The sequence below is a fragment of the Geotrypetes seraphini genome, chromosome 6, assembly GCF_902459505.1.
Source record: "Geotrypetes seraphini chromosome 6, aGeoSer1.1, whole genome shotgun sequence".
Lineage (NCBI taxonomy): Eukaryota > Metazoa > Chordata > Amphibia > Gymnophiona > Dermophiidae > Geotrypetes > Geotrypetes seraphini.
Window position 1 is genome coordinate 230,758,917 of NC_047089.1, and position 27,310 is coordinate 230,786,226.

Below are 27,310 nucleotides of genomic sequence, written 5' to 3' on the forward strand. Positions count from 1 at the left end.
CTAAGAATTCCAGGTGCCAAAATACCTTTTGTTATTAAATAGTTTGATAATTGTCATCAAGTTAGTGTTTCCACCACCATGTTAGGACAGTGTTACCAAAAGCCATTCATCTGCCATTTCTCCTATGTGATCAGGAGGTACTTTTTCTTGCTTGCTTGTAGGAACTGAGAGAGATGCACAGTAAACAACAACTTCAGAAGCAGAAGGACATAGAAGCTGACCAGGTGAAGCAGAAGGAGCAAGAACGGAAGACAGTGGAACTTGTGAAACAGAAAGAAGGCCAAAGGTTGGTGGTACTATTGGCTTCTCTTCAGTTTTAGCACTGGACAGATGCAGCCCATTACATTCCTATTAATAGAATTAAGAGTTACTATTATTAGTCTTGCTAAAGACCATGCGCATCAAGCTTTTTCTGTCTGTTTGATTTTGTTAGCTTATAATGTCCATTTGTCACAGCAGCACCATAGCTACTTGATAAGTGTTTTTGGCTTCCTCCTGAAGTTGATATTGATGTCTTTTCATGTGGGAAGTCTCTTAAGGCACCATTGACACCTATAAAAGAGACTTCCTTTCTTTTCACATGAAAAGATGACCCAAGAATAGGGTTCCCTGATGGCGCCGGGTCACTTGGACAGGCTGACTCAATTCTCCATTTTATTTCCATGACTATGCAGCTGCATTTTGGGGTTAAAACCAGGACTGCTCATCTTGTACCCATTGGCCTAGAACCAGCTACAGAAAACACTTTAAAAGCTTTCTTTAAAAACCAGTTACACTCATTTACTAACTTAAGTTAATGTGATAATGCTCATTGATGTGAGTTAACATATGTTATTGAACTCAAGCCTTGTTTTCAGTGTGACCTATTTACTAAGCCCAAATTCTATATACAGCACTCAAAATTTGGCGCCGATCAGCATGGCGCTTAGTGCATTCTATAAAAGGCTCTCACTATATATAGAATTGCTCTTAATGGCTCTATGTGGCATAACATTTAGGCACACCCATTTAGGCCAAGGAAAAACAGGCCTAAATGCCTGCGCCTAAGTTTTGCATGGATCTGGCATATTCTACACGATCCACCCAGTCTCCTTCCCTGGCCACAACCCCTTTTGAGATTCACGCACTAGAAGTGATGTACACCACTTTATCGAATGTGCCTACCAAGTTGTGTGTATAATTTCTAATTAGTGCCAATTAGCATCAATTATTGTGTTAATTGCCATTTATTGGCACTGATTGTTTTTGTTAATTAAGTTGCATATGCAAATTGGCTGTGTGCACCAATTTGCACATGCAGCTTAATGGTGCCAAATACAGACTTTGGGAGTAGGAGTATAGTTCACATCAAGGTGATTTATTGTACATTAACAAATATTAACATGTTAACAGAGGTTAGTAAATGAGCCTTATATATTGATATAGCATTTTACATAAATAATCACAAAGCTGTGCAATGGCAGTGCTCAGGCATGTAAAATTATATTTGTTTCCAGCTCAATACTGTCCAGGAAAAATTCTCACTGTGCATCAGGAGTTTTTCTCCCTGCCATATTCTCTATAGCTATACGGAGAGAATCTCCCCACTCCCCGAAAAAAATAGGGTGAGGGGGAGAGACAGCCCAAACAACACACTACCACAATAAAGAATATTAATAATAGTGGAAGGGAGCCCTCAGTCACACAGCCTGCAATGGGGACACACCCCTAGAGCACCAGCTGTCACAAGCATACACCCAAGAGGGTGTTACCTGTGAAACATCCCTGGGCAACCTTCGTGTGAATTTTTGTGTTAAACCAATACACAAGAATGTGTTAAAGTGAAAAAATAAATGATGCACACACATCCTCTTGGGTGTATGCTTGTGACAGCTGGTGCTCTATTGTTATATGCAGGAAAATGAAATTATTGAATGATATTTGTTATCTGTATAGATAATAGTGTAATATGTGGAATATGTTCTTTCATTTGTATGACACTGTTTTTGATTAAAAATCAATAAAGAATTAAAAAAAAAAAAAGAAACCTATGAAAGTTAGTTCAGATAACTAAGACTAGGATCTCACTTGTCCAAGAAAAGGGAGAAAAATAATGACTACTATAAGACTACTAAAATAATAAGACTACTATAAGATTACTATCAAGATGCGCTAGAGGTTTTTAGTGAGGGCTGGCGCAGTAAATGCTCCAACGTTCATAGAATTCATATGAGCATTGGAGCTCTACCTCACTGGCCCATGCTAAAAACCTCTAGTGCAGTTGGGGTAAGAGGACTTGGAGTTTTAAGATTTCAACTGATTAGTTTTCAAGGATTAAAGGAAAGGAGACAAAGAGAGAGAAAGGAAGGCTGGTGATTCTCATTAGACATATGTGAATATTTTAACAGAAATAAATATTCATTATTTCCAAAATGCTATTAGCATAGTAGATGCTGCATCAAAAAGATTTTCCATGGTTCATGGTTCCTGTATCAAAGAATTTTCATTGTAAGAGCTCTATTCTTCAAGGGGAAAAAAAACCTTAGGGGTCGATATTTGAACATCTACTGATCGGGTAAGTTAATTGGTTATTTCACATAGATATTCACTTAGGCACCCTCCAGTGCTTAAGTTAAGTGCAAAATGTTGTTTAAAAGCACCTAAAAAACTGGCACTGGAATTGCGCCTATGGAGATGCTTTATGATGCCTAACGCCACTGGAGGCATGGCTAATGCCAGAAGTGGTGTTAGGTGTTGTAAAGCTCCATCATATATCAATTCAGTTTTTTATGCTGATGATGTAGGAGGTGGAGGTTGAGCATTCATAAGCTCACAGTTAACAAGAGGCTTTTTCTTTCATTCATAGTGATTTGCTCAGGAGTTTTGGTGGCGAGACCAGTTATCAGATTGGGTTCCAATTTCTACATTCTCTTGCAAGAAATGCTGTGGCAGCCGTGTTAGTTCACTCTTAAAGTTGTAGATTCTTTTTGTTTCATTTCTACATATTATATTCTCTCTAAAACAGGGTTGTGCTCAAATAAAAAATTGCTGGTTGTGCTTATTTTGCCAGTTAAACTTGTATCTAGTCATTTTACACTATGTAACCGATGCTTGTTTTATAAAATTTACCTTCTAAATGTCCAAAATTGAAATAATTTAAAATCTAAAATATGTAAGTTTTATAAAAAAAATTTCCAATAACAAACTAACACTGGCATTTATGGCTATCTTCCAGTGTAAGAACAACCCAAGTAAATGAGAAACAAAAATGCAATAACACATACTCTCAAAATTTATAACACAGTAAACATACTCTCCAGATAAGAAAAGTCAAAGCCTCTGAAGGCAAAGGCACAATCAAACATGTGTTTATTAAAAAAACCTGGGTCTATTACTCTAACCAGCCTTAACAGAAAAACTCTTCGAGATAGGAAAAAACCTCAGAGCCCCATCTCCACGAGCCAACACAGCGGCTAATTAAATGGAGGCTACAACGTGGTAAAGGAAAGTCACTGGCATAAAAAAACCTCCTGAATAATATTTCTTTCAAAAAAGCCTTGTGCAGTGCAGACCAACTGGTTTAAAAAAAAAAAAAAAAAGCCATCAGAAACAACTATATCACTGAAGGAGTACTTAACTGGAGTCAAAGCACCACACACCGACGAGGCTAGCGTTTCGCTAAACTTAAGCTGCCTCAGGATGTGAAGGTGTAATTAGTCTTCTCCAGATGCTCCGCTTTTCATGATGTGTGTTATTGTATCTTCCAGTGTAAACCAGGCAGATATACAGCAATCAAGACCTTTGAAATAATTCAGGATAAGTAGTATGTAATATAAGCTGAGTTGCAGGTGAATTTCCACTATTTTTTTGTTTTGTTTTGTTTTGTTTTAATTTAACAAGGTCTTTTATTGAAACAAATGCAGCATGAATATTACAATACTGGGAACCAGCAAATAAATCCTCTGTTCTTAACCAAAAGATAAAAAAGAAACCTAGAAAATCAGTAAACAGATTTCTTGATACTTGATAGGAGGGTAATTTTCAAAAGCATTTTTGCACATAGGGAGGTGCTTATTTTGTAAAGACATGCCAATAAAACTACATTTTTGAAACAGAAAAACTTCCAAAAAATAAGTGGACTTTTTGGATTTTTTTTCCAAAAATGTCCAAATCACTATTTTCAAAACTAATTTTTAAGACGTTTTACTATGCGATTCATCTAAATTCAAGGGGGCGTATTGGAGGTGTGTTTTGGGCAGGACTAGGACGAGTTTACTATTTGGACATTTTTCTCCAATAATGGATCATTGTAAAAATGTCCTGGGCAAAATATGAAACCTTTTTGGCTAGAATACGCATCAACATAAGTGCATAAATTCTTTGAAGTCATTTTCAAAGCAAATTCGTGTACATTCTTTTGAAGGTTTGTTGAAGTCCACACAGGGAGAAGTATGCGTTTGCTTTTTACAGCTCTCCCTCCGGATTTGCGGTTTCCATATTTGCAAATTCAGTTATTTGCGATTTTTCTTCTATTTTTAGGCTGTCTGAACCTCCCCAGACCTTACCTGGTGGTCTAGTGGTGACGCGAGGCTGGAGCAATCTTCCTATGCTCCTGCCTCGTGCAGAGCCATCATCAAAATGGCTGCCGTGAGTTCCCATTGTAATCAGCTCTGCACGGGGCAAGAGCATAGAAAGATCGCTCCTGCCCCGCGTCACCGCTAGACCACCAGGTAAGGTCTGGGGATGCAGGAGGGAGGCGGGGGTGGGTCAGAGCCAGCCCAAAAACTTATTCGTGATTTTTCGCTATTCGCGGGCCAGCTCTTCACCTAACCCCCATGAATACGGAGGGAGAGCTGTAATCACTTGCTTGGTGATTATATAACTCACATAATGGGAGGACTGCTTAAAATTTTCTGAAATCTAATAGTTTATTTTCTTGGGTTTTAAATTTCCTAAAATGAATATCAACAAGGAAAATGCAAAGCTGCTATATTTATCACACAAACTTTGTGGAATATTATTTGACTGATGTCACTTAATTTCAGCCTTCCAAAGAGTTAATATATACTTAATGGATCTCCTGGATGATTGATTTGGATTGAATTTGATTATTGCTTATATTGTTCATATAAAATGTCTTTATAGATGATTGACACTTCTAAAGCAGTAATCCTTTGACTGTTTTGTTTAGGCAGGAAAGGGAAGCTCAGGAAAAGACAGGTGTAGATCCTACGAATCAGCCAGAGCAGCGGAGTCAGGCCTTAGACACACAGAAAAGTCTTCAGAAATCCTCAAGTTTATCACAGTTGAAAAACCTGTTCAGTATCTCAAAGTTGTTTAGGTATAAGTATTTTTTACAAACATAACAAATATTTACAGAGTGTGCAAACCAGTGGCGTAAACACCACCCAAGCAGTCTCCATGGTACTGGGTGGCCCCCAGTCAACTCAGCACTGCAGGGACAGAGCATGACAAACATTGCAGTTTCCATTAACAGTGTTTTTGAATGCTTCCCAACATCATTTTGATATTTAGTTAAATTATCAGGTCCTTCCCTTCACCCACTATCTCTTAGCTACCCAGCAGCCAGAAAAAGCTTAAATGCATCATCTCCTCCTGCCTGAACCAAGTCTCACAGTAGGAGCTGCAAATCATCTGATTCTTGTCATGAGCTTGATTCCAGCAGTAGGAGGTAAATACACTTTAGCTATTCTCTGGCTGCTGTTTGAAAATTGATTAATTTAATTTAACAAACAAAAGATAACTGCTAAAGTTAAGTACAGTTTTTCTGTGCTCACCTTCAAGTAATCTTAAAGCTTTGGGAAGAAGGGATAGTATCCCTTTCAAATGTGGGGGGGGCCTTCACAGAAATTCTCCTTGGAGCCCCTGATTTGAACTTATGCCACTGGTGAAAGCAACAAAAATGGATGACTGCAGAGATGAATTTTAACATCATATAGCTGTTCTAGAGAAACATCTGGCTAGCTATTTTTAATTTATCTTTCATTTCAGTTTTGAGATTTCTCTTGCCTTCCTCCTTATTCTGCCTTTGTATTCGCTCATTGGCTTTAGTTTCTAAAATGCCATTTTCTATGTAAACCTCATGAACTATTGTCCAATCTCTGGAAAAGTATGTGAATATCACTCCAGTGCAAGGGTTGAAAGTAACTATGGCACCCTTCAATTGCTTCTTCAGCTTAAGTCACACCTCAGGGTGGCAGTCATCTTACCACCTAGTACACTAATTCTCTTCCATTGGAAGATGAGCCTCCCCTAGTGGTGAAAAGTATTAGAAAACATATATAGGGCCTGGAAACATAATGTGATGAGTTTTATTTGGCCAACACAAATCTTACAGGAATATCCATAACCCCCCTTGTTTCTTGTCTGTTGTTAGGATGTATTTTAGTTCCAGTACTGCTTGTATTGTCACTCAGAGAGTGATAGCTCTTTACAATTATTGTAATAGAGCACTGACACTTTATATGCTTTCACCCCTTTGAATTCTTCATCTTCTGTAGTGATTGTTCAAAAAATATTTTGTCATAGTGCAAGACCCTACTTTCATTGATTTTTGGTTAGCTGTAAAAGGTAACATATCTCAAACCTGAATTACTGTAGTATCATTTTCAAAAATAAAATATCTACCTTCATAATTTGGGAATAGCAGATGAATCATTCAGTGCCAGAGCAGGAGCTCTTGAGATCATGTTGCCCGCAAGTAAAAGAGCTGTAACTAGGTGGTAATATACTGTTCAACTATGTCCTAAGATTGTGTTCAAGAGTTATTCTCCTCAAAATGCAGACAAATGGAAAAGCAGAAAGGGCAGACCTGCAAGCCATTTTTAAAGGGAAACCCCTGCAGAATTTCCTTTGACAGCTTTCAGTGCTCTTGCTTTGAAGCAGTAACCATTATATATGGTAAAAGAATGCATGGGGCTTTCAAAATTAAAGTGTTGCATATACCTTTCCTCTTGCAACCTCCCTTCACCGTGTCTCCAGCCTGTTTTGAGACAGGTTAAAAGTACACATGCTTTTCACAGTGTAAAGGGGGTTTACCCACAGAATCCCTTTGAAAATTGCCTTCCCAAACTTAATTGTTACATTTTTTGTTTACAAGGTTATGAAAGATGACACTGAGACGAGAGCTGGCTCTTTGACTACCTGTAGGAGAATTTGTTCCAGACTACTGAAGGAGATAATAAACGAGTTCATATCATGCTGATAATAACCACTTTCTTTAACTACATCATGAGACATTTTTCAGATTTTATTTTTTTTTTTTGAAGGGAGATGGCTCATCTTTGTTAGTATAGAAATGAGTGGGTCGATATTCAAAGCAACTTAACTGGATAGGAGAGCTTCCTGCCCAATTAAATTGCTTGTGGCTGCCTATCTGTTGATATTCAGGGCCACTTAACTAACAGTACTGCTGATTATCCAAGAACAAGCAGGCATTATATTCTCACATATGGGCGATGTTATCCACGGAACCCGGGTATGGATAGTTAAAAAATGTACTGTCACTTTAAAAACTTTAAGACTGCGCACATGCTGGTGCCTTCCCACCTGATGTCAATTCACGGGACCTGCAGTTCTTTGTTTTCCATGGAGTCTCTCTAGTGCATCAAATTTTGATACTTTTTTGTGCCTTCCAATCCTTTTTTTCCTTCATTTTTTTGTCATTATTCTTTGGTTTTCTCTTTTTCTCGTAGTTTGGATTAAAAAAAAATTTTCCAAAATTTTTTTTTTTGGGGCGTTCAGGCTCTTTTCATCCTGTTTTCAAGCTGAGAAACATAGAAACATAGAAGATGACGGCAGAAAAGGGCTACAGCCCATCAAGTCTGCCCACTCTGCTTACCCACCCCCTGTCTATGCCCTAATGACCCAATTTCCTTAGAGTCCTTTGACTTCACATTGGTGGTTTTTCCTTCGATTTCCAAGGCTCCAAACAATGCACTCGATGCTATCGAACCATTTCAGATACAGACCTGCATAATTGGTGTGTTCAGTGCCTTGGTCCTGAACATCAAAATATTTCTTGCTCACTCTGCTCTCATATGCAGAAGAGGTCGCTTAAGGCCAGGAAATTGCAATTTGAAAAGCTTTTCGGAACAACTTTGGGAATATTGAGTATGGCTGGAGACTCAGACGCCAACGCTTAACCTCATGCTACTCCAGTATCAACATCTCATTCCATCTCTTCTTCATCGGTGCTACCATAGTCAGGGAAACCTTTTAAGAAGGCTAAGAAGCATAAACATATTTCCCCCTTCAAGCATGAATTAGCATCATTGCAAGCATCCTCTCCATTGATGCACTCTAAGCATCGATGCACCGATGCCCTGATTCCTATCTCTTTAGCTGGTGTCACCTCTGAGGCATGCCTCAAAATCAAAGTCCCAATGTCTTGATGTTTGATGCAGCCAGCGCCTAATGTATGTTTACCAATGTTGGTACCAGCACCATAGCTGCAGGAACAGCTTTGATCGTTGCTAGAAGAAGAGCTAACTGGGATGCGACAGTCGCACTATGCAAATTCTTGCACCACCACTCCCAGCCTCAGCCCAATCTGAGCACTGTCCATGCAATTCATCGAGGCATCATTCTTGGACTACTCAACATCAAGCATCAACATTAAAGAGAAGATCGCATGCACTCCCATCTAGAGAGCATAGCACTCCAACCTTGTCTCACTCTTGATGCTCTCTTCAACACACACTTCAATACTTTCCTTGATGTTCGCCTTGACCTTTCTCCTCGGCACTCTCTTTGACATTCTTTATAGACCTTAATCTTACCAAAGTAGTTCTGCTAGAAAGGATTGCATGAAGTACATATACTGCTTTAAAGTTATCTCCTAATTATAGGACGTACTGTAGAGCTTATAGACTGATAAAACTTTACTGAATGTACAGTTATAGAATTAATTTTGAAGTAGGTATTAGAAAGGGACCATCTAAAGTACAGGGTTATCACCAGTCATATTATAATGGATATAATCGTGATAGCTTTGAGTGATACAACAAAGATGCAAACCTAGAGTTTGTAATGAAAACCTTGCTGCTACTGTCCTTCATCTTTACACAGTCTAATTAATACCAATGCTGTGAACTCTGCTCTCCTATTTCATGGCAACTACTCTACTTGCCAGCATGTATTCCTCCATCCCAGCCATCACAGGGTAGATATGGTGACCTGAGTCACCACCCCTGTAGCAAATCCTTAGCACAAAGACCCTAGTACCTTAGGCCTATCCCCCCCCCCTTACCCGCACCCAAATGCCTCAGAATTTCCCTTGCAAATGCAAGATCCATAAACAGCAAATATATTATTCTAAGTGATCTTTTCATACACAATAACTGGGCCATCTTCCTAATTACCGAAACTTGGCTCAAAGACAATGACGGAGTCACTCTGGGTATGCTTTGCCTACCAGGGTATCAAGTGCTAGCTTGCTCACGCACTGACACTAGAGGAGGGGATGTAGCCACCATCAGTAAATCCAACCTCAACCCAAAACTGATAGACTCCATCACACTAAACACACTAGACTGGATCATATTCTTAGCGGGTCACAACACAGATCTCACCATCACCCTGATATACAGAACACCCCAATCTCCAGTGGCCATCCTAGAAGACTTACTATCCATCCTTAGCAAAGTGATCATCATCTACGACCAGATCATCATATTAGGGGACTTTAACTTCATTGACTACCCAAACAAGACCGGATCCCAGCAGATTTCATCACTTTACTATCAGACCTAGGATTTCAGCAAATTGTCCCATCACCGACTCACTCTGAGGGCCACCCTCACCAATCTATATTCAAAAAGATACATCACCCACCACAGGAACTCCTAGCTGCTCCCACCAAACCAGTACCCTGGTCCGATCACCATCTAATCACATTCAACCACAGCAAAACAACTGTCAACCAGGAAGAAATGATGCTGTCAATGTAGAGGATTTCTCCACATGCCTTTTCAACCTAGCAGGAATATTAAAACCCAATTCTGAATATATTGACGAGGCTGCCACAGATTGGCACACTGAGGTACAAGCCCTCTATATAGACCTAGCACCAGTCAAAGAGATCAAATACTATCCCTGCAAACTCTCCTCCCCCTGGTTTACCGACAACTTAAGAACCAAAAAAAGAGAGCTAAGGAAAGTAAAATGGAAATGGTACAAATCTAGGCTTCACAGTAACAAGTCCCAATGGAAGAAACTGCATGAATATAAAAAAGCTACCCTAGATGCTAAAATGATATACTTCTCCCAACTAAAGACCTCCAATAGATCAAAGTACTTCTTTAAACTAACAAAAAGATATTCACGACATCGCAAGGAGACAACCAAAGCCTTAACACCGAACTTGCAGCGAAACATTCTCAGACTACTTCATTGACAAAGCAGACCAAAATATGGTTTTCATCTTGACTCCACCACACTACCAACACCATCTCCCCACAACCCAGATAGGATACTTAAACCTGCAACTGGCAACCTAACCCACTTCAAAACTGTCTCCCACGATAATCTCTCCAAGATACTAGACTCTATTCACCCTTCCGGCTCCATCTTAGACCCCTGCCTACCACACTACCTAGTGGCTGCTAAAGACGCTTTTGTAAACTCCATCCATTCTCTCTTCAACACCTTTCTACAATCAGGCTTGGTGCCCACAAACTGGAAATCAACTGTCATCAGACTAGTCCTAAAAAATCCCACACTCAACCCTAGCATGCCTAGGTGTTATCTGAGGATAGTGTGCATATAGTCTTACAACTCTCCCACCTCCCCTAGTTGGCTTCTTAGCTATCTTACTGAAGTACAGGTGCGTGGTATAGGTGGTCTTAAAAATTTTTAAAGTGACAGCACACTTTTTGACTGTCCATACCCAGGTTCCATGGATGACGTCACCCACATGTGTCCTCGGATAACACCCACTAAAAGTGAATAACTTTCCTATATCAGCACTAAGGTTATGATTCTATAAATGGCACCTAGATTGGGGTGCCTACTGAGTTAGACATCTAATTGGTTAATTGGCATGGATAATTGAAAGTGCTATTAAAAATCAATTAAAAAATTAATTTTTTGGTAGGTGCCTATATCGGTAGGCGCAATGTAGGTGTCGACACTGAGGTGCCTACCCACACCTACCCAAATAGTGGGAATGGTTAGGGCATAGTTTGGGCATGGATTTGAGTAAGGCACTGATATTTTAGGTCAAGAAAACCCTGGCCTAATATACCAGCGCTAAGTTTTTGGCACTTACCAGCACCTAACTCGAGTTAGGTACCGCTAGATGCAATTCTACAAATGGTATGATATGTGCTATTTTTGACATGGGATATGTGCTATTTTCCTAGGTGCCTACTAATTTAGGTGCTGTTCATAGAATCGGCCCCTAACTGCTCCTGTACTGTCCATTTAGTGCAGGGACAGTCTGTGAACAGAGCTGGTACTTAACCAGTTAATGACGATATTCAGACCACTAACTACTCTGGTCTGAATATTAGCTAGTATGCAGTTAACTTCCGGCTGGCTGCTGTAACCAGATATTCAGTGCTAGAGCTCAAATATGGCCCAGCATTTAATATATGGGCTCAATTCTGTCTGCAGCTGTCTGTGGCTTAAAAACCACTGACTGCTGTGGGCTTGAATATTACCTCTATAGTAAAGTTTGATGGTACTGAATTCACAAACCAGATTTTCTGATCAATATTTTTTTGTCATATGTTATTAACAGTAATTGTTTTTAATTTCATTTACTGCTCAAATAATTATGAGCATCAATTTTCATTCCAAGAAGTTCTAAGTTAACAGATTAGGTATTAAGGCCCAGATTCTACAGAATCGGGCCTACACCCACCTAAAATTAACCTGATTCTGTAACCGACGTCCATGTTACAGACGCCAGCTACAGAACCGGGTTAGTGTAGACGTGGCCACTACACTTATCGCGGCAAGGGATCTCCCTGTCGCGATAGGTATAGCGGCCGCGGCTGCCTGTTCCCCCCCACCCCCTGATGATCGCTAGCAGGAGGGTGCCCACCCCCACGATCGCCGGCAGAAGGGTGCCCAACCCTTCCTGTTGGAAGATGCCCCCCTCCTGACCCCCCCTGCTAACACCCCCCCAGGCCTTCCCACACTAACCTTTCAACACCCCCCCCCCCCCACTATAACCTTTCAACGTTGGCCAAGCCTGGACCAGTCAGGTTTGGTATTAAACATGGCCTGTGTCTCTAATAGTTCATTGGTCCAGCATACTTTGTATTCATGTGACCATTCAATTATGAATAAACTAAGTTGTGATTTAAAGGATATGCATGTAACTGTATAATCAAATTTGAACTGAACTTTTCCCCCTAGCCTCCAAAAGATATGTATAAGAATGTTCAAATGGCTTCATTTTATGTCTCAATACTATGTATATGTTTTCCTGTTTGGATTGGTAGACGTGTCCCAGAACAGGACAAACAGTGGCAGGATCGTGTTCAGCAAGAAGAAGAACAGCGGCAAAAAAAACATCAGGAGGATGAAAAGCAGAAGAGGGAAGATTTAACTAAGAAGAAAGAGAACGAAGAGCTTAACAAACAGGAAATGCACGACAAGCTGAAGAGAGTCTTCCAGCAGCCTCCAGAGCCAGTAAAACAAGGATTGCATGTTCCTTGGCCAAGTACAGGTATGGAAAACCAGTGCGGGATGTACATCAGCACACAAATTGGATTTAACACATTTAAAATGCATTATCTCCTGCTGCATATGAATATTAAAAAGTTCAAATGTGTGTTAAAAATTTTTTAATCTCTTATTATTTAGGGGCATAGTTATTAATGTGTTACTATTGACACGTGATTTTACCATAGGCCCCTTCTTTTTTTTTTTTTTTTACAGTGAGACCTACTCACTAATAACTGAGGTTAATAGTAAAATAACACATCTTAATGGTAGGGTTCATAGACAACGGCGTGAAAGACAAAAGCGTGCGCCGACAATTGAGCGCAGCGCAGAGGCGCGCGCCGTACAAAATTACAGTTTTTAGGGGCTCCGACGGGGGGTTTTGTTGGGGAACCCCCCCCCAGTTTACTTAATAGACATCGCGCCGGCGTTGTGGGGAGTTTGGGGGGTTGTAACCCTCCACATTTTACTGTAAACTGAACTTTTTCCCTAAAAACAGGGAAAAAGTTAAGTTTTCAGTAAAATGTGGGGGGTTACAACCCCCCACGCCCCCCACAACGCGGCGCGATGTCGATTAAGTAAAGTGGGGGGTTCCCCCCACGCCCCCCCGTCGGAGCCCTAAAAACAGTAATTTAGAGCGGCGCATTCCTCCGCGCTGCGCTCAATTGTCTGGGCGCGCCTTTGTCCCGGCGCGCTTTTGACCTGACACCTAATGGTAGTCCACATTAATAACCATGCCTCTCATTTTTTTTGTACAGTATTTCTAACATAGACTTCAGGATACATCTCTTGATCAGAAAATTTCAGACTATCTTAATTTAATACATATAAAGTAAATAAAAATTACAACAAATTTTAACTTCTCATTGTGCCTTCATTTTTTATATACCACCTCAAAGCAGTATATATTCAGGCACAGTAGGTATTTTTCTGTCATTGGACGATTCACCATTTTAATTTTTACTTGAGGGTAGTAGAGGGCAAGTCCTTTCCCACAATAACAAGGAGCTGCAATGGAATTTGAGTCAGGCTTCCCTACTCCCAAATGAATGTGTAAAATGCATCAAAAAACATCCAGGAATCAGAGGAAAGGCCCAAATGTAATGAAAAGATTTGCCCTGTGCACTTTTGTCAAAGCCAGATATGTTCAGACAGCACCTTTGTAGTTCTTACTCTTTCCTGCTTTATATCTTAGTCATGTTACTTTCTGCAAAACAAACTCAAAGGTCTTCCTCTAGACTCTGACAGAGACTCTTCCTACCACAGCCTTGCCTGTCCTTAACTTTATCAGTTTCTTTATTTTTCTATAGTTAAAATTATACCTGGCATCTTTCTTGTGCTTAGTTTCTTTACTTCTCCTTCACTCTTCATCCCCATTTCTAGATCATTTATAAATACATGGAATAGCAGCGGTCCAAGCACCAACCCCTGCAGTCATGAGTGGTGTTCCGCAGGGGTCAGTGCTTGGACTGCTGCTATTCAATGTATTTATAAATGATCTAGAAACGGGGACGAAGAGCAAAGTAATAAAATTCGCAGATGACACCAAGCTATTTAATGGGGCTAGGACTAAAGAGGACTGCAAAGATTTACAAAGGGACCTGAACAAACTATGGGAGTGGGCGACAAGATGGCAGATGAAGTTCAATGTAGAGAAATGTAAAATCTTACACATAGGAAACAGAAACCCGAGGTACAGTTATGCGATGGGAGGGCTGTTATTGAGTGAGAGTTCCCAAGAAAGGGACTTGAGGTAATAGTGGACATGACAATGAAGCCGTCGGCACAGTGCGCAGCGGCTGCTAAGAAAGCAAATAGAATGGTAGGAATAATCAAGAAGGGTATTACAAGCAGAACGAAAGAAGTTATCCTGCCGTTGTATCGGACGATGGTGCACTCGCATCTGGAGTACTGCGTCCAATATTGGTCGCCGTACCTAAAGAAGGATATGGCGATACTTGAGAGGGTTCAGAAGAGAGCAACACGTTTGGTAAAAGGTATGGAAAACCTTTCATACGCTGAAAGATTAGAGAGACTGGGGCTATTTTCGTTGGAGAAGCGTAGACTTAGAGGGGATATGATAGAGACTTACAAGATCACGAAGGGCATAAAGAAAGTGGAGAGGGACAGATTCTTCAAACTTTCGTCAACTACAAAAACAAGAGGGCATTCGGAAAAATTAAAAGGGGACAGATTCAGAACCAATGCTAGGAAGTCCTTCTTCACCCAACGGGTGGTGGACACCTGGAATGCGCTTCCAGAGGGTGTGATAGGACAGGGTACGATTTGGGGGTTCAAGAAGTGATTGGATGATTTCCTGAAGGAAAAGGGGATAGAAGGGTATAGATAGAGGGTTACTATACAGGTCCTGGACCTGATGGGCCACCGTGTGAACAGACTGCTGGGCATGATGGACCTCAGGTCTGACCCAGCAGAGGCACGGCTTATGTTCTTATGTTCCCTGTGTTAAATGTCTTTTGTTATGTCATCCATTTTGGGAACAACTTTATAAGTCAGGGCTGCATGCAATGAATTGTTAATTGCGATTACATTTTTAAATTGTCATTAATAATTAACATGTTAATCACAATTAACACGAAGCTCTAGTTTGTATTTTTGTAAGTATATAGTAATATGACAAGCCACTGCCCAAGCCACTTAACCCTCCATTGCCACAGATAATTTAAAAAAAAACCAACAACTTATATTGTGAGCCACTGGAGACAGAGAAAGTACCTTTCAACCCCACATAAAGGTGGTATGTTAAATTCATGACCCTTTACCTGCTAGAAATCTCTTTCATAGATTACCTGAAACAACCATATAACCAGGCAACATGCAGAGAACAACATCTTCATTTCCTTGGAATGTTTGTCATGTATAGACAACACAGTTCTTCTTTCTCAAGCACCAGGGTATTCCAGCTGTTGATTTATTACTACTGTATTACTATTTATTTCTAAAGCGCTACCAGATGCACATTGTGCTGTACATAAAAAATGCAAGAGCTTACAATCTAATTATGACAGACATAGAGGCCAAAGGTGAATTTATACATGATACTTAGGTGGGAATTACAAGGGACTTAAGAGGTGGAGGGGGTACAGTAGTAAAAAGGGAATGACAACAGATATGGGGGCTGTACCAGTTGTCAGGGTAGGATTTAAACGTGGCTTCACAGAAACATGAAACATGATGGCAGATAAAGGCCAAATGGCCTACCCTGTTAGGCTCCTTCACTTATCCCTCGGTCTAAGAGAGAATGACCATGCCATGCGCTATGTGCTTTAGAATAATGCTGATATTTTATTTCTATAAGATTATACTTTTAGCAAGTGAACAGCATATGAGGTAATCATAAATTCTCAGCATATAATCAGATTAGCACATAGGAAAGAGTGCTGGCATCTATCAGTGTAGAAAAAGTCTCTGAACCAAAAAGCTGCCTTCTTCACATTCTTATATTTTTTGATGGCATCAGAGGATCACCTGATTTTTTGTAAATCATAACTAACTTTACCCTGAATACGTCCTATTCCTAAGCCCCCCTTCCCAGCTCTTATGGACCCGAGTTGCTTCTTTGTCCATATAAGGCGTACTTCCTCCCCTCTTCTTCTTTCATATGCAGCTGAAGGTCATCTTGTTCTGTCTACTATCTTTGGGCTGTGAGCCAAGGACATGTTGCCTATAAAGCCCTGTAAAGTTTTGTTTTCCTGGTAAATGATAACAGTTTCTTGAGAAATGCACAGCCATTTTGTAGACTTAAGTTTGTCTGCACCATTTTGTATGCCTTCTTTGCCTCCAGTAACATAGACAGGTCACATCCAGTCTGCCCACCTGCAGTAACCATTATCTCGTCCTCTCTCTTAAGAGATCCCACATGCCTATCCCACGCTTTCTTGAATTCAGACACAGTCTCTGTCTCCACCACCTCTTCCGGAAGACTATTCCAGGCATCTACCACCCTTTCTATAAAAAAGTATTTCCTTAGATTACTCCTGAGCCTATCACCTCTTAACTTCATCCTATTCCCTCTCATTCTAGAGCTTCCTTTCAAATGAAAAAGACTCGACTCATGCGCATTTAAGCCATGTAGGTATTTAAATGTCTCTGTCATATCTCCCCTTTCCCGTCTTTTTTCCAAAGTATACAGATTGAGATCTTTAAGTATGTTCCCATACTCCTTATGATGAAGACCACGCACCATTTTAGTAGTCTTCCTCTGGACAGACTCCATCCTTTTTATATCTTCTTGAAGGTTTATCCTCCAGAATTGTACACAATATTCTAAATGAGGTCTCACCAAAGACTTATACAGGGGCATCAGTACCTCCTTTTTCCTACTGGTCATACCTCTGGAGATTCCCAAGCTAAGGGTTGCTGAATTCTGACTAGGAGCAACCTGAAACACAAGGAGGAAGAGACAGGTTGAAGAACTTTAAATGACTTCTTATGTAGTAACACTTGATAAAGAATCAGCATGGAACAGTTGAGCAGGATAAGAAGATGGAAAATGTATGAGTGGAGCTTCAGGTGGCTGACCTACAAATATCATCTAAAGCTAGAGAATGTAAATATGCAAGGGAAAAACTGCAATAACCTTGATTTTATAAGCCATGATGCAAAGTTCAGGAGAAAAAAGAAGAACAAACATAGCAAAATAATATCCAGTCTGCTAAGCAGTCAGAAGGAGTTCAGTTAGACACTGACTGCTTCAGTTTGTTATAGTTCATTGATAGAAACATCTAAGATGATTTGGTTGAGCTGTTTGGCTGAGGTAAAGTTGAAGCTCTGTGTATAGGATTATAGTTTCCAAATTCACAAGTGATGACGGCAGTGTACTCAGAAAAGAAAGGCCAGATCTACCACCTCCCTTGGGAGCGCATTCCAGGCATCAACCATTCTGCCTGTGCTTTGTTTTTACAGTCCAGCTCATATTTACAAGGTCTATTATTGCTGGAACATTCCCCCTCTTTATTGTCTTACCCTTGAAAAAGCAGTGTCATATGAACTGGGATTTTACTGGTACTTTTGAAAGTATATAATAAGTGAAATGAATATATATATAAATAACTAGTGTTTCTGCCCATTACATTAACGGATGCTAGTAAAGCCTCCTTCCCCCACATATTCCCTATTTTCAGCCTCAGCTCCAGCTCCAAACCCATTTTTACCCCCAGCCCCATCTTCACATCTTTTCCCTTTCAGCCCCAGCCCCCTTTTCTAACCAGGAGCATTTCCCTCCCCACTCCACTTCCTTGTGCAGTAGCAGCAGAAGCATACCCTCCCCCTCCATTTTCCTGTGCAGCAGCAGCAGCATTTCCCTCCCTCAACCCACTTCCCTGTGCAGTAGCACCTCTTCCGTGCTACCCCTGTCCCTATTCCCTGCTTCCCCGGTCCAGCAGCACCTCTTCCCTGCTCCCCCGATCCAGCAGCACCTCTTCCCTGCTCCCCCAGTACCTTTTCCCTGTTCCCCCTGTCCTGCAGCACCTCTTCTGTACTCCCCCTGACCCTCTTCCCTGCTCCCCCTGTCCCTCTTTCCTGCTCCCCTGGTCCCTCTTCCCTGCTCCCCCTGTCCCTCTTCCCTGCTCCCCCAGCCCAGCAGCACCTCTTCCCTGCTCCCCCGGTCCCTCTTCCCTGCTCCCACGGTCTAGCAGCTTCTCTTCCCTGATCCCCCCTCACTGCCTTCCATACTTTGTCCCTCCCGCATCCTCCGAAGCCAACCTGCCTGCCAGCCATCCCCCTGTGCAGTAGAACCCTCTCCTCCCCCCCACCATTATCGCCGCCGTGCAGCCGACCCCACTGACCCTCCCACTGCGAGATGACCGTCAAACCTACTTGCTCCAGCAGTGGCCGCATCACAGTAAAGGCGCTGCTTCGCGGCCTTCCCATGCTCTGATTTCCTCTGTCGCTGTCTCTGATGATGTCATCAGAGACGCGGCAGAGGAAATCAGAGCATGGGAAGGCCGCGAAGCAGCATCTTTAGTGTGATGCGGCCGCTGCTGGAGCTGGGAGGTTTGTACGTTTCGCAGTGGGAGGGTCAGTGGGGGTTCATGTGCGCGGGGGAAAGGGGTGACAACGGCGAGGAACTTACAGTGAGGGCCGGAGCCGGCAAGCCCACTGCAAGAGAGAGAGAGAGAGAGATGCGTGGTAAGCGCGCATGCGCAGTCTGTCGACCACAGAACTACAGATCAGGGAACATGGCGGTAAGAGTGCGCATGCGTGCTTAGCATTTTATTATAGTAGATATGACAAGCTGCTGCCCATGATCTGTTGTCAGCCTCTCTTGGATTACCTAAAAAAGCACATAGCCAGGGACTTACAGAAAAGAGCACCTTCATTTCCTTGGAATATTTGTTATTCATAGGTAACAGTTTCTATAATGACCCCTTTAGCCTCCTTCTCATTAGGACTTTTGTGTCCCCTTAATAATACACTGATTACACAGCTGAAGTCAAGAAAGATGTAGGTCTCCTAAAATGGTGTCTTGCTTTGTTACATTTTAAAAATGCCTCACATGCTTAGAAAGTGGGCCACCCAATTGGGTGGACAGATGCTTCTGGTGAGATTTATAAGGTCTCTAAAAACTGCTGTTGGTAAGATTTTAAGTGTTAAAAAATATTCTTATTCCTCCTCTTGTTTTGATATGACACATTTTCTTTTTGTTACTGCAGAAAAAGCTCCATTGAGTATTTCTGCGTTAGATGATGTCAAGGTTGTGTATTACCGAGCACTATACCCTTTTGATGCCCGAAGTCATGATGAAATCACAATTCAGCCTGGTGATATAATCATGGTAAGAGTACATGATATAAGGTTATTCTTTGAAAGACTGTCGCACTCTTTTAAAATGTTAAAAAAAAGACTTGAGTTTGGGTGTGGTTGGTACAGTTCTACTTGAGTATATTTTTTAGGTGGGGGGTCTACTCTTTGGTCCCTAGCATTTAAGCCTTAGTTAACCGAAGAGGGGTGTAAGAATCCAACCTCTTTTGGGGATTCAGAATCTACTACTAGGGACTTTTATGTTTGTTGTTCCCTTGTCCGTCTTAGGAGAAAAGAGTGGAGATCTTCAGCATCCTACTTTCCCTCCTTTTCTTTCAAAGTTTTGGAAAGGGGAGGCTTTGGGTTGTTCAATTCATGAAAATGTTTTCAAAGTGTTTTCTTCACATTTTATGCTATTGCTGTTATGTAGCTTGGTTACTGTACCTATGATGTATCTAGTGCAATTGGCGTATCATTCTGAACTGTAGGGTATTCTCCCAGTGTTTGCAAGCTGTGCAGAAGGTATCCATTTCAGGTTTTTCATTCCTCCTCCTCTAGAGGACTCTGCTAGAGAGTTGCGCGGGGACAGAAATCCCACCCGTCCCCGCCAAAGTCCAACCCGTCCCCGTGAGGAATCCCTCCATCCCCATGAGGAATCCCTCCATCCCCTTGAGGAATCCCTCCGTCCCCGTGAGGAATCCCCTCCGTCCCCGTGAGGAATCCCCTCCGTCCCCACCCATCCCTATAAACTACAGAAATAGTTATTTCATTTAATTATGCTACTGAATTAAAGGCTCTGGTAGAAACCCATTTACAAATAAGCAAAAAGACTTTATTAATTTGGAAATATTAATTGGGAAGAATACATACTTTGTAAACGGGTTTCTACCAGAGCCTCTAATGTTTATAAATTTTTATCAACACAACAATATACTACTTTATCCTAAAGCAAAAAAAAAAGAAATAGAATTTTTTTCCTACCTTTGTTGCCTGGTTTCTGCTTTCCTCATGTTCTCATTCAATTCCTTCCATCCACTATCTCTCTTCTCTCTGCATCTTCCATTTGCTCTGTTACTGTGCCTCTCCCTTTCTCCCCCCTTCCAAATTGGTCTGGCACCCATCTTCTTCCCTCCACTCCCCCCATAGTCTGGCATCTCTGTCTTCTTCCCTGCCAGCGTCTTCTCCCCACTCTCTCTTCCCCATTTCCTTTCAGCGTCCTTCTCCCCCCTCTGTCTTCCCCATGTGCTTTCAGTGTCCTTCTCCCCCCTCTGTCTTCCCCATGTGCTTTCAGCGTCCTTCTCCCCCGTCTTCCCCATGTCCTTTCAGCGTCCTTCTCCCCCTCCGTCTTCCCCAGTGCTTTCAGCATCCTTCTCCCCCCTCAGTTTTACCTTAAGCATCTTTTCCTCTCCACTCCACCTTTCCTCCCTTTCTCCCTCCCTGCCCCTTACCTTTGTGGCACTTCCCCGCCCGACGGACAACAGAACAGGCCCAGTCCGACAAACCTCCCTGCCCTGTAGCCGCAAATCTAAATTACCTTTTTACAGCAGCTGGAGTATTGAAGCTGCTGTAAGAAAGTAATTTAGGTTCACGGCTACAGGGCAGTGAGGTTTGTTGGACCAGGCCTGTTGTCGGTCGGTAGGAGGAAGTGCCACAAAGGTAAGGGGACCTAGACGGCTGTGCACCCCCCCCCCCATGGCTGCACCCGGGGCAGACCGCCCTCCCCGCCCCCCCTTGGTATGCCACTGCAGATCGGAACGGAAATCTTCCCGATATCAGCACTGCGGCAGGGCAGGTAGGGAGAAGATGAGCCTCGCATCCAACCCCGCAGGAACCCCGTGACCCTAGGGGGCATCCCCACGGGATCCCGGCAACCCTAGGGGGCGTCCCCATGGGATCCCCGTGACCCTAGGAAGCTTCCCCATGGGATCCCCGCGACCCGAAGGGGAAATCCGCGGGATCCCCGTCGTCCCCGTTCCCGTGCAGCTCTCTAGACTCTGCTGCTCCCTTCAGTTTTTCCTTCATATGAACCAGAACGGGGCTGCCAAGTCCAGTCCTCGAGATCTACTGGCAGGCCAGGTTTTCAGGATATCCACAATGAACATGCATGAGAGAGACTTGCATACCAAGAAGGTAGTGCAGGCAGATCTCTCTCATGCATGTTCATTGTGGATATCCTGAAAACCTGGCCTGCCAGTAGATCTCAAGGACCGGACTTGGGCAGCCCTGAACCAGAAGGTGCCTTTCTGATCTGCTCTGAATATTTCTTTAGTATTTTCGGTGTTTTTGTGAGTTTTGGTGGTTTTTGTTGGTTCTCGATGTGTCAGAGCTACCTGCTGAGGGGAATATGTTTGCCTGCGTGGAGAAGAAGCAGACTCTGTGCGCAGTCCTGTGAGAGGTTGAGGATCAGTCCAATTTTGGTCTGACTGGCAGCCCGAAGGTTTCAGGGCTTGGACTGTCTTGCTGATTCTTCTCCAGCTACACTTTGGAGCTGAGGCATGCTGCAGCACCTTCCCTGTATATGGTACTGTGAGAAAGACTTTACAGCCTATGAGAGAGAATTACCAGGCTTTAAGCAACATAAAGGAATCATACGCCATTCTCTGATCTAGCATGAGGAGGTTTGAATGAGAAGAGGGCTGGGCTCTATAGATATGAATCACTTTATTCAGTTATTGAATCGTGACTGAGATCACGCAGATTTGATAAGCCATCAAAAAGACACAGCTGGCTCAATCTTTAGCAGGTAATTTATTAAGGCATTTTCCACATTTAAAGTATTTTTTACCTTCAGAAAATGATTATTATAAAAGTTCATGGGTGTATATCTGTGTAAAAAGTAGGCTCACTATTCCCATGGAGGTATAGTTGTTATGTGCCTTCATCCATAGCATATATGTAAACGTTTACACCTGCCTTGTTTGTACAAGAGCATTTGTGCACTCTTGGGAGCTGATTTATAGACGTGCTTTTTAAAATATCTTTTAGGCACCCTGTTATGAAATTATCCTGTAATATTTCCTTGCCTTACACTATGTTGTTACCGGCAGGTTGATGAAAGTCAGACTGGAGAACCTGGATGGCTAGGAGGGGAACTAAAGGGGAAAACTGGCTGGTTTCCTGCAAACTATGCAGAGAAAATACCAGATAATGAAATTCCAAGCACGGTAAAGCAAGCAACAGACTCTGCACCTAAAAGCTCTGTCCAGATGGCGACAGCTGTAGTGGCATCTTCAACATCTGTAGAATCAACAACCTCCAGTAACTGGGCGGATTTTAGCTCAACGTAAGTACTGTATTTATGTAAGATTTTTTCATTGGGTCATTGCTGTATTATTTCTGAGAACCAACCTTTTGCATGAGTCTGAGCTGGATTTGTTTCATGTGTTATGTAAACTTTTATTAGGAGAGTACCCCGGGAATGGATTTTATGATTATATTTTTGGGAAAAGGTGTGGTGGTAGACCTATGCCAAATTTCATCCTGTTACATTTTTAGTTGTTTTGTGTCCAGAAGGACTTACATTCTTGACCTCTTATATACAATTTCTTTCCACCGTTCTGTTGGGTTGGAAAGAATAAAAAGGAAGCATCACTAGGCTCGGATTTCAAAGCATAGTTCTCATATAAGAGTAATGGTGTCAGGTCCAATTATTCCGCAAGCAACTGAAAACCTGGCTTTTCACTAAAATGTAATTCTTTCCCCCCTTACTCTTCTCTTCTGTATATAAGTTCATGTAAACTTTTTTTTTTTCCTTCTCTTCCTATATTTTAAGTTCTTGTAAACCGTGCCGAGCTCCACATCCGTGGAGATGATGCGGTATATAAACTTAAGGTATCTACAGATTGAATCTGAGCTGAGTGAAACATCTCATGTCATGGCAATCAAATGGAATCTCTATATAAGAGAAATATGTCACCAAATGTTCTTTTACTGAATGTTACTATACAGGTACATATAAAATCTAAAATATACTTAATTGGCAAAAAAGCCTCAAAGTGACAACTACCTGAATAAAAATTCATTTCTCAACGGCTGTCATTAATACAATCAATGACATTTAAAAAAACTCCATCAGTATTTATTTTTCAATGTCCTCAATAAGAAAACAACAAACAGACTGCAGACATTGTATAAGATGCAGGCGTTGTTTATTAGTAAATGCAGTAACATATACAACCTTATAGCCAACCAAGGGACCCGACACGGTCCGTGTTTCGGATGACACGCCTTCCTCAGGGGTCCATGTTGGTTAAGGTATAAAGCAAACTGCGTAAAAGATAACAAACACACGCCAATCACGATCAAATGGGGTCAAGCAAGTCTTACACAATTGACCCCATTTGATCGTGATTGGCGTGTGTTTGTTATCTTTTACGCAGTTTGCTTTATACCTTAACCACCATGGACCCCTGAGGAAGGCGTGTCATCCGAAACACAGACCGTGTCGGGTCCCTTGGTTGGCTATAAGGTTGTATATGTTACTGCATTTACTAATAAACAACGCCTGCATCTTGTACATTGTCTGCAGTCTGTTTGTTGTTTTCTGGTTGCTGTTGTTTACTGCAGACTACATTGGATTTTCTTTCTCCCTTTTGTGCATTCTCAATGTCCTCAATAGACATCAGAAGAGAAGTGCACAAAATTACCATGGATCCACAGGTCTTCAGAACTCTACTTATCTGTATTCTTCAATGACTGCTTCTATATCTCCATGCACTCAACAGAGTCCACTGTAGAATCTTTGGTTATTCTCCATCTACATTTACTGACAAAGGTCTTTGTTTCGCTGGTTAAGACCGGCTGCTTCAGGGAATACCAAACACAAATCTTGGTCAGCGGCTAGCCCGATCACCAGCTGTGTTGTTTGACATAGGGCTGACCAGCTAAGTTTAATGACCAGACAGACCTGCCTAAAAAGTAGGTCTATTGGCTTGTCTGGCTATGTCAAACACGGCAAAAAAAATAGACTAGAAATTCAATGCTAGTTACTGATATGGCCCTGACATTGAATTTCCAGGTTTATTGCCAACCACAGAAGATAGCTGAGCTGCCTCCCAAGTTCTGAAAATTGGTCCCATTATGTTCATGATACGTGTGTGTGCTCTGTATGTTGGCACAATGAAGTAGATATTCATCACTTCTTAACCAGGCAAGAGCAAATGTTCAGCAGCACTTAACCAGAAAATGCACTGTCTAGTTAGTGCTGGGGTGGTATGGGAATGGAGCTGGGGAAGACCTGGATGTGAGCATTGCCAATGCTTAGTGCCAGTGCCCAGATAACTATGTGGAATTCCATCCACAGATTCACATTCCATTATTTTATTTATTTATTATTTATTTATTTTATTTATTTATTTATTTGGATTTCTATCCCGTCCTCCCAGTAGCTCAGAACGGTCTACAATGAACATACATAGTGGAGAGTAAATAGACATATAAGTAATACAACAGGTTTAGTAATTGGATTTATCCCAGGACAAGCAGGCATGATATTCTCACATGTGGGTGACGTCATCTACGGAGCCCCGGCGCGGACAGCTTTTCAAGCAAACTTGATTGAAGTTTCAAGTTTGCACACTGTACCACGCATGTGCGTGCCTTCTCGCCCACTAGAGGGCGCATCCCACCTCGTGGTCCTCAGTTCAAATTTTTCCGCGGAGCAAGAAAGCCCTGTGGATCTGAGCTCCAGTGTTTTTGCCTTCTAGCTGCCGCGTTTAGTTTGTTTTCCCTTCGAATTAGTTCGCGGTGCTGTTTTTCTTTTCGGTTCCTTTCAAAAAAAAAAAAAAAAAAGTCTTTCGTTTTTCCTCGGGCTCCGGGGGCTCCCGGAATCCGTGGCCGCGGGACGTCGGTACGTTCCTGGCCTTCTTCTTTTTCTTCGTGGATGTCCCGTCCTGTTACGGGATTCAAAAAGTGCAACCGGTGTGAGAGGTTGCTTTCCATCACTGACCCTCACCGGTGGTGCATTGTCTGTCTTGGGCCCGAACATCCGACAGACTCGTGTGATCGCTGTGCTACCTTCCAAAACAGGGCCCTCCGTCGCCGTAAGGCAAGAATGGCCGAATTGTTCGCCGTCGACGCGCCGCCTAAGGCCTCGACGTCGGCCTCGGCTTCGGCCCCGGCCTTGACCTCGGCCTCGGCGTCCTCGGGGGCCTCGGCCTCGCCTCGACCCTCTTCCTCGAAGGCGTCGTCAGTGAAGCAAGCTTCGGGTAAGTCCTCTGTTCCATCCCCTTCAGCAAAGAAGCCATCCTCGAGTCAGGCCAAGGCGGGTGGGTCGACCCCGGCCCCGCATCGGACCTCGACTCCGCACACCCCGAGGGAATACTCGAGACCGAGGTCGCCCTCCAGGGAGTGTGCCCCTGACTCGGAACTCCCCACCTTCGTGGGGATTCCGGCCTTCCAGGATCTCCTCCGAGCTCTGATCTCATCGGAGCTGTCGGGAGCCCTGGAAGTGTTGCAGCGTGCTGCGGTTCCGGCGGCCTCGACCTCGGCCGGGGCGCCTTCAGTCTCGGAGGCCCCGGCCTCGGCTCCCTCGGGAGCCCCGGCCTCGGCGACCTCGGTCTCGGGTACGGTGGCCCCGTTCACCTCGGTCTCGGCCCCGCCCCGGACCTCGACCTCGGGGGAACCCCCTGAGCGGAGTGTAAGGCCCAAAGAAAAGTTGCGCAGAGTGCGCCGTCTTTCCTCCTCTTCCTCCGGGTCTTCCAGACACGCCTCGCCCTCGACGCGACCTCGGACGGGGCGTCGATCGAGGAAGTCGAAGCGGCCCCGAGGCTCGCCTCGGCGCGACCGTTCCTCGTCGTTCGGGGGCGAGGCGCTGCAGGTGTCGGAGTTGCGCCTCGACAACCCGAGGCTCCTCCGCTCACCTCATGGGAAGTCTTCCCGGGCCGCCTCGCCGAGGAAACGGGAGAGTGTCCCACGAACCCCTGGGTCCTCACCCAAGGGTTCTGCGAGGAGGATAACTTCCCCTTCCCCCTCGAGGGCCCTCGAGAGGGGATCCTGGGATTCGGGATCGGTTAGGGATCCTCATTATTCCCATGAGGCCTCCCCCCTCTCCTCGGTGGGGCGGTCGAGAACCCCGTCTCCCCAGGCTAGGCCGTCCTCATTTTCATCCTTCGTTCAGGACATGGCCCAAGCCCTGGGGATTGACCTGATGGTAGGCTCTCGGTATTCCAAAGAATTTTTGGAGGAACAGGACCTCCCCACTCTTCCTAGGGAGGTGCCTAGACTCCCTCTCAACAGTGTCCTTCTGCAAACCTGGCTGAAGAACTTGTCAAACCCTCTTACAGTCACGTCTGTGCCTTCAAAAATGGAATCGAAGTATAGGACGATTCCCCCTAAAGGGTTCGATAAGGCGCAGCTCTCACACCAGTCTCTTCTGGTGGAGTCTGCTCTTAAAAAATCACAGCCCTCACGGGTTTCTGCGGCGGTTCCACCAGGCAGGGAGGGGCGGACCCTGGACAAGTTTGGCCGTCGCCTCTATTCAAATTCCCTGATGGCCACCAGGGTTCTAAATTACGCCTTCACCTTTTCCTCCTATTTGCGTGGTATGGTGAAGGACCTTCCTCAATATCGAAACTCGTTACCGGACTCCCAAAGAGCAGGATTCGATAAGTTTATGTCCAACCTGTCTCAATTGCGGTTGTACCTATTCCATGCAGTGTACGACGCCTTTGAGCTGATTTCGAGGGTGTCGGCCCTCGCGGTGGCCATGCGCCGCTTGGCCTGGCTTCGCACCCTCGACATGGACCCAAACCTGCAGGAACGCCTGGCAGACTTGCCTTGTGTAGGGTCCGAGTTATTCGACGAGTCATTGGATGCGGCGACCAAGCGCTTGTCGGAACAGGAGCGCTCTCTAGCATCCCTGGTCCGCCCCAAA

At 43.4% G+C, this 27,310-nt stretch overlaps 1 protein-coding gene across 2 annotated transcripts in view; it reads left to right on the top strand.

Moving 5' to 3' along the window:
* The window catches only part of ITSN1 (intersectin 1), a 412,894-nt gene that overhangs the window by 234,271 nt on the left and 151,313 nt on the right, over positions 1-27,310 (top strand). For both annotated transcript variants that reach the window (XM_033949572.1, XM_033949571.1), the window contains exons 18-21: positions 162-286; positions 12,453-12,679; positions 19,350-19,471; positions 22,485-22,720. In XM_033949572.1, the coding sequence (XP_033805463.1) occupies positions 162-286; positions 12,453-12,679; positions 19,350-19,471; positions 22,485-22,720 (710 nt within the window). The remainder of the gene's footprint in view (positions 1-161; positions 287-12,452; positions 12,680-19,349; positions 19,472-22,484; positions 22,721-27,310) is intronic.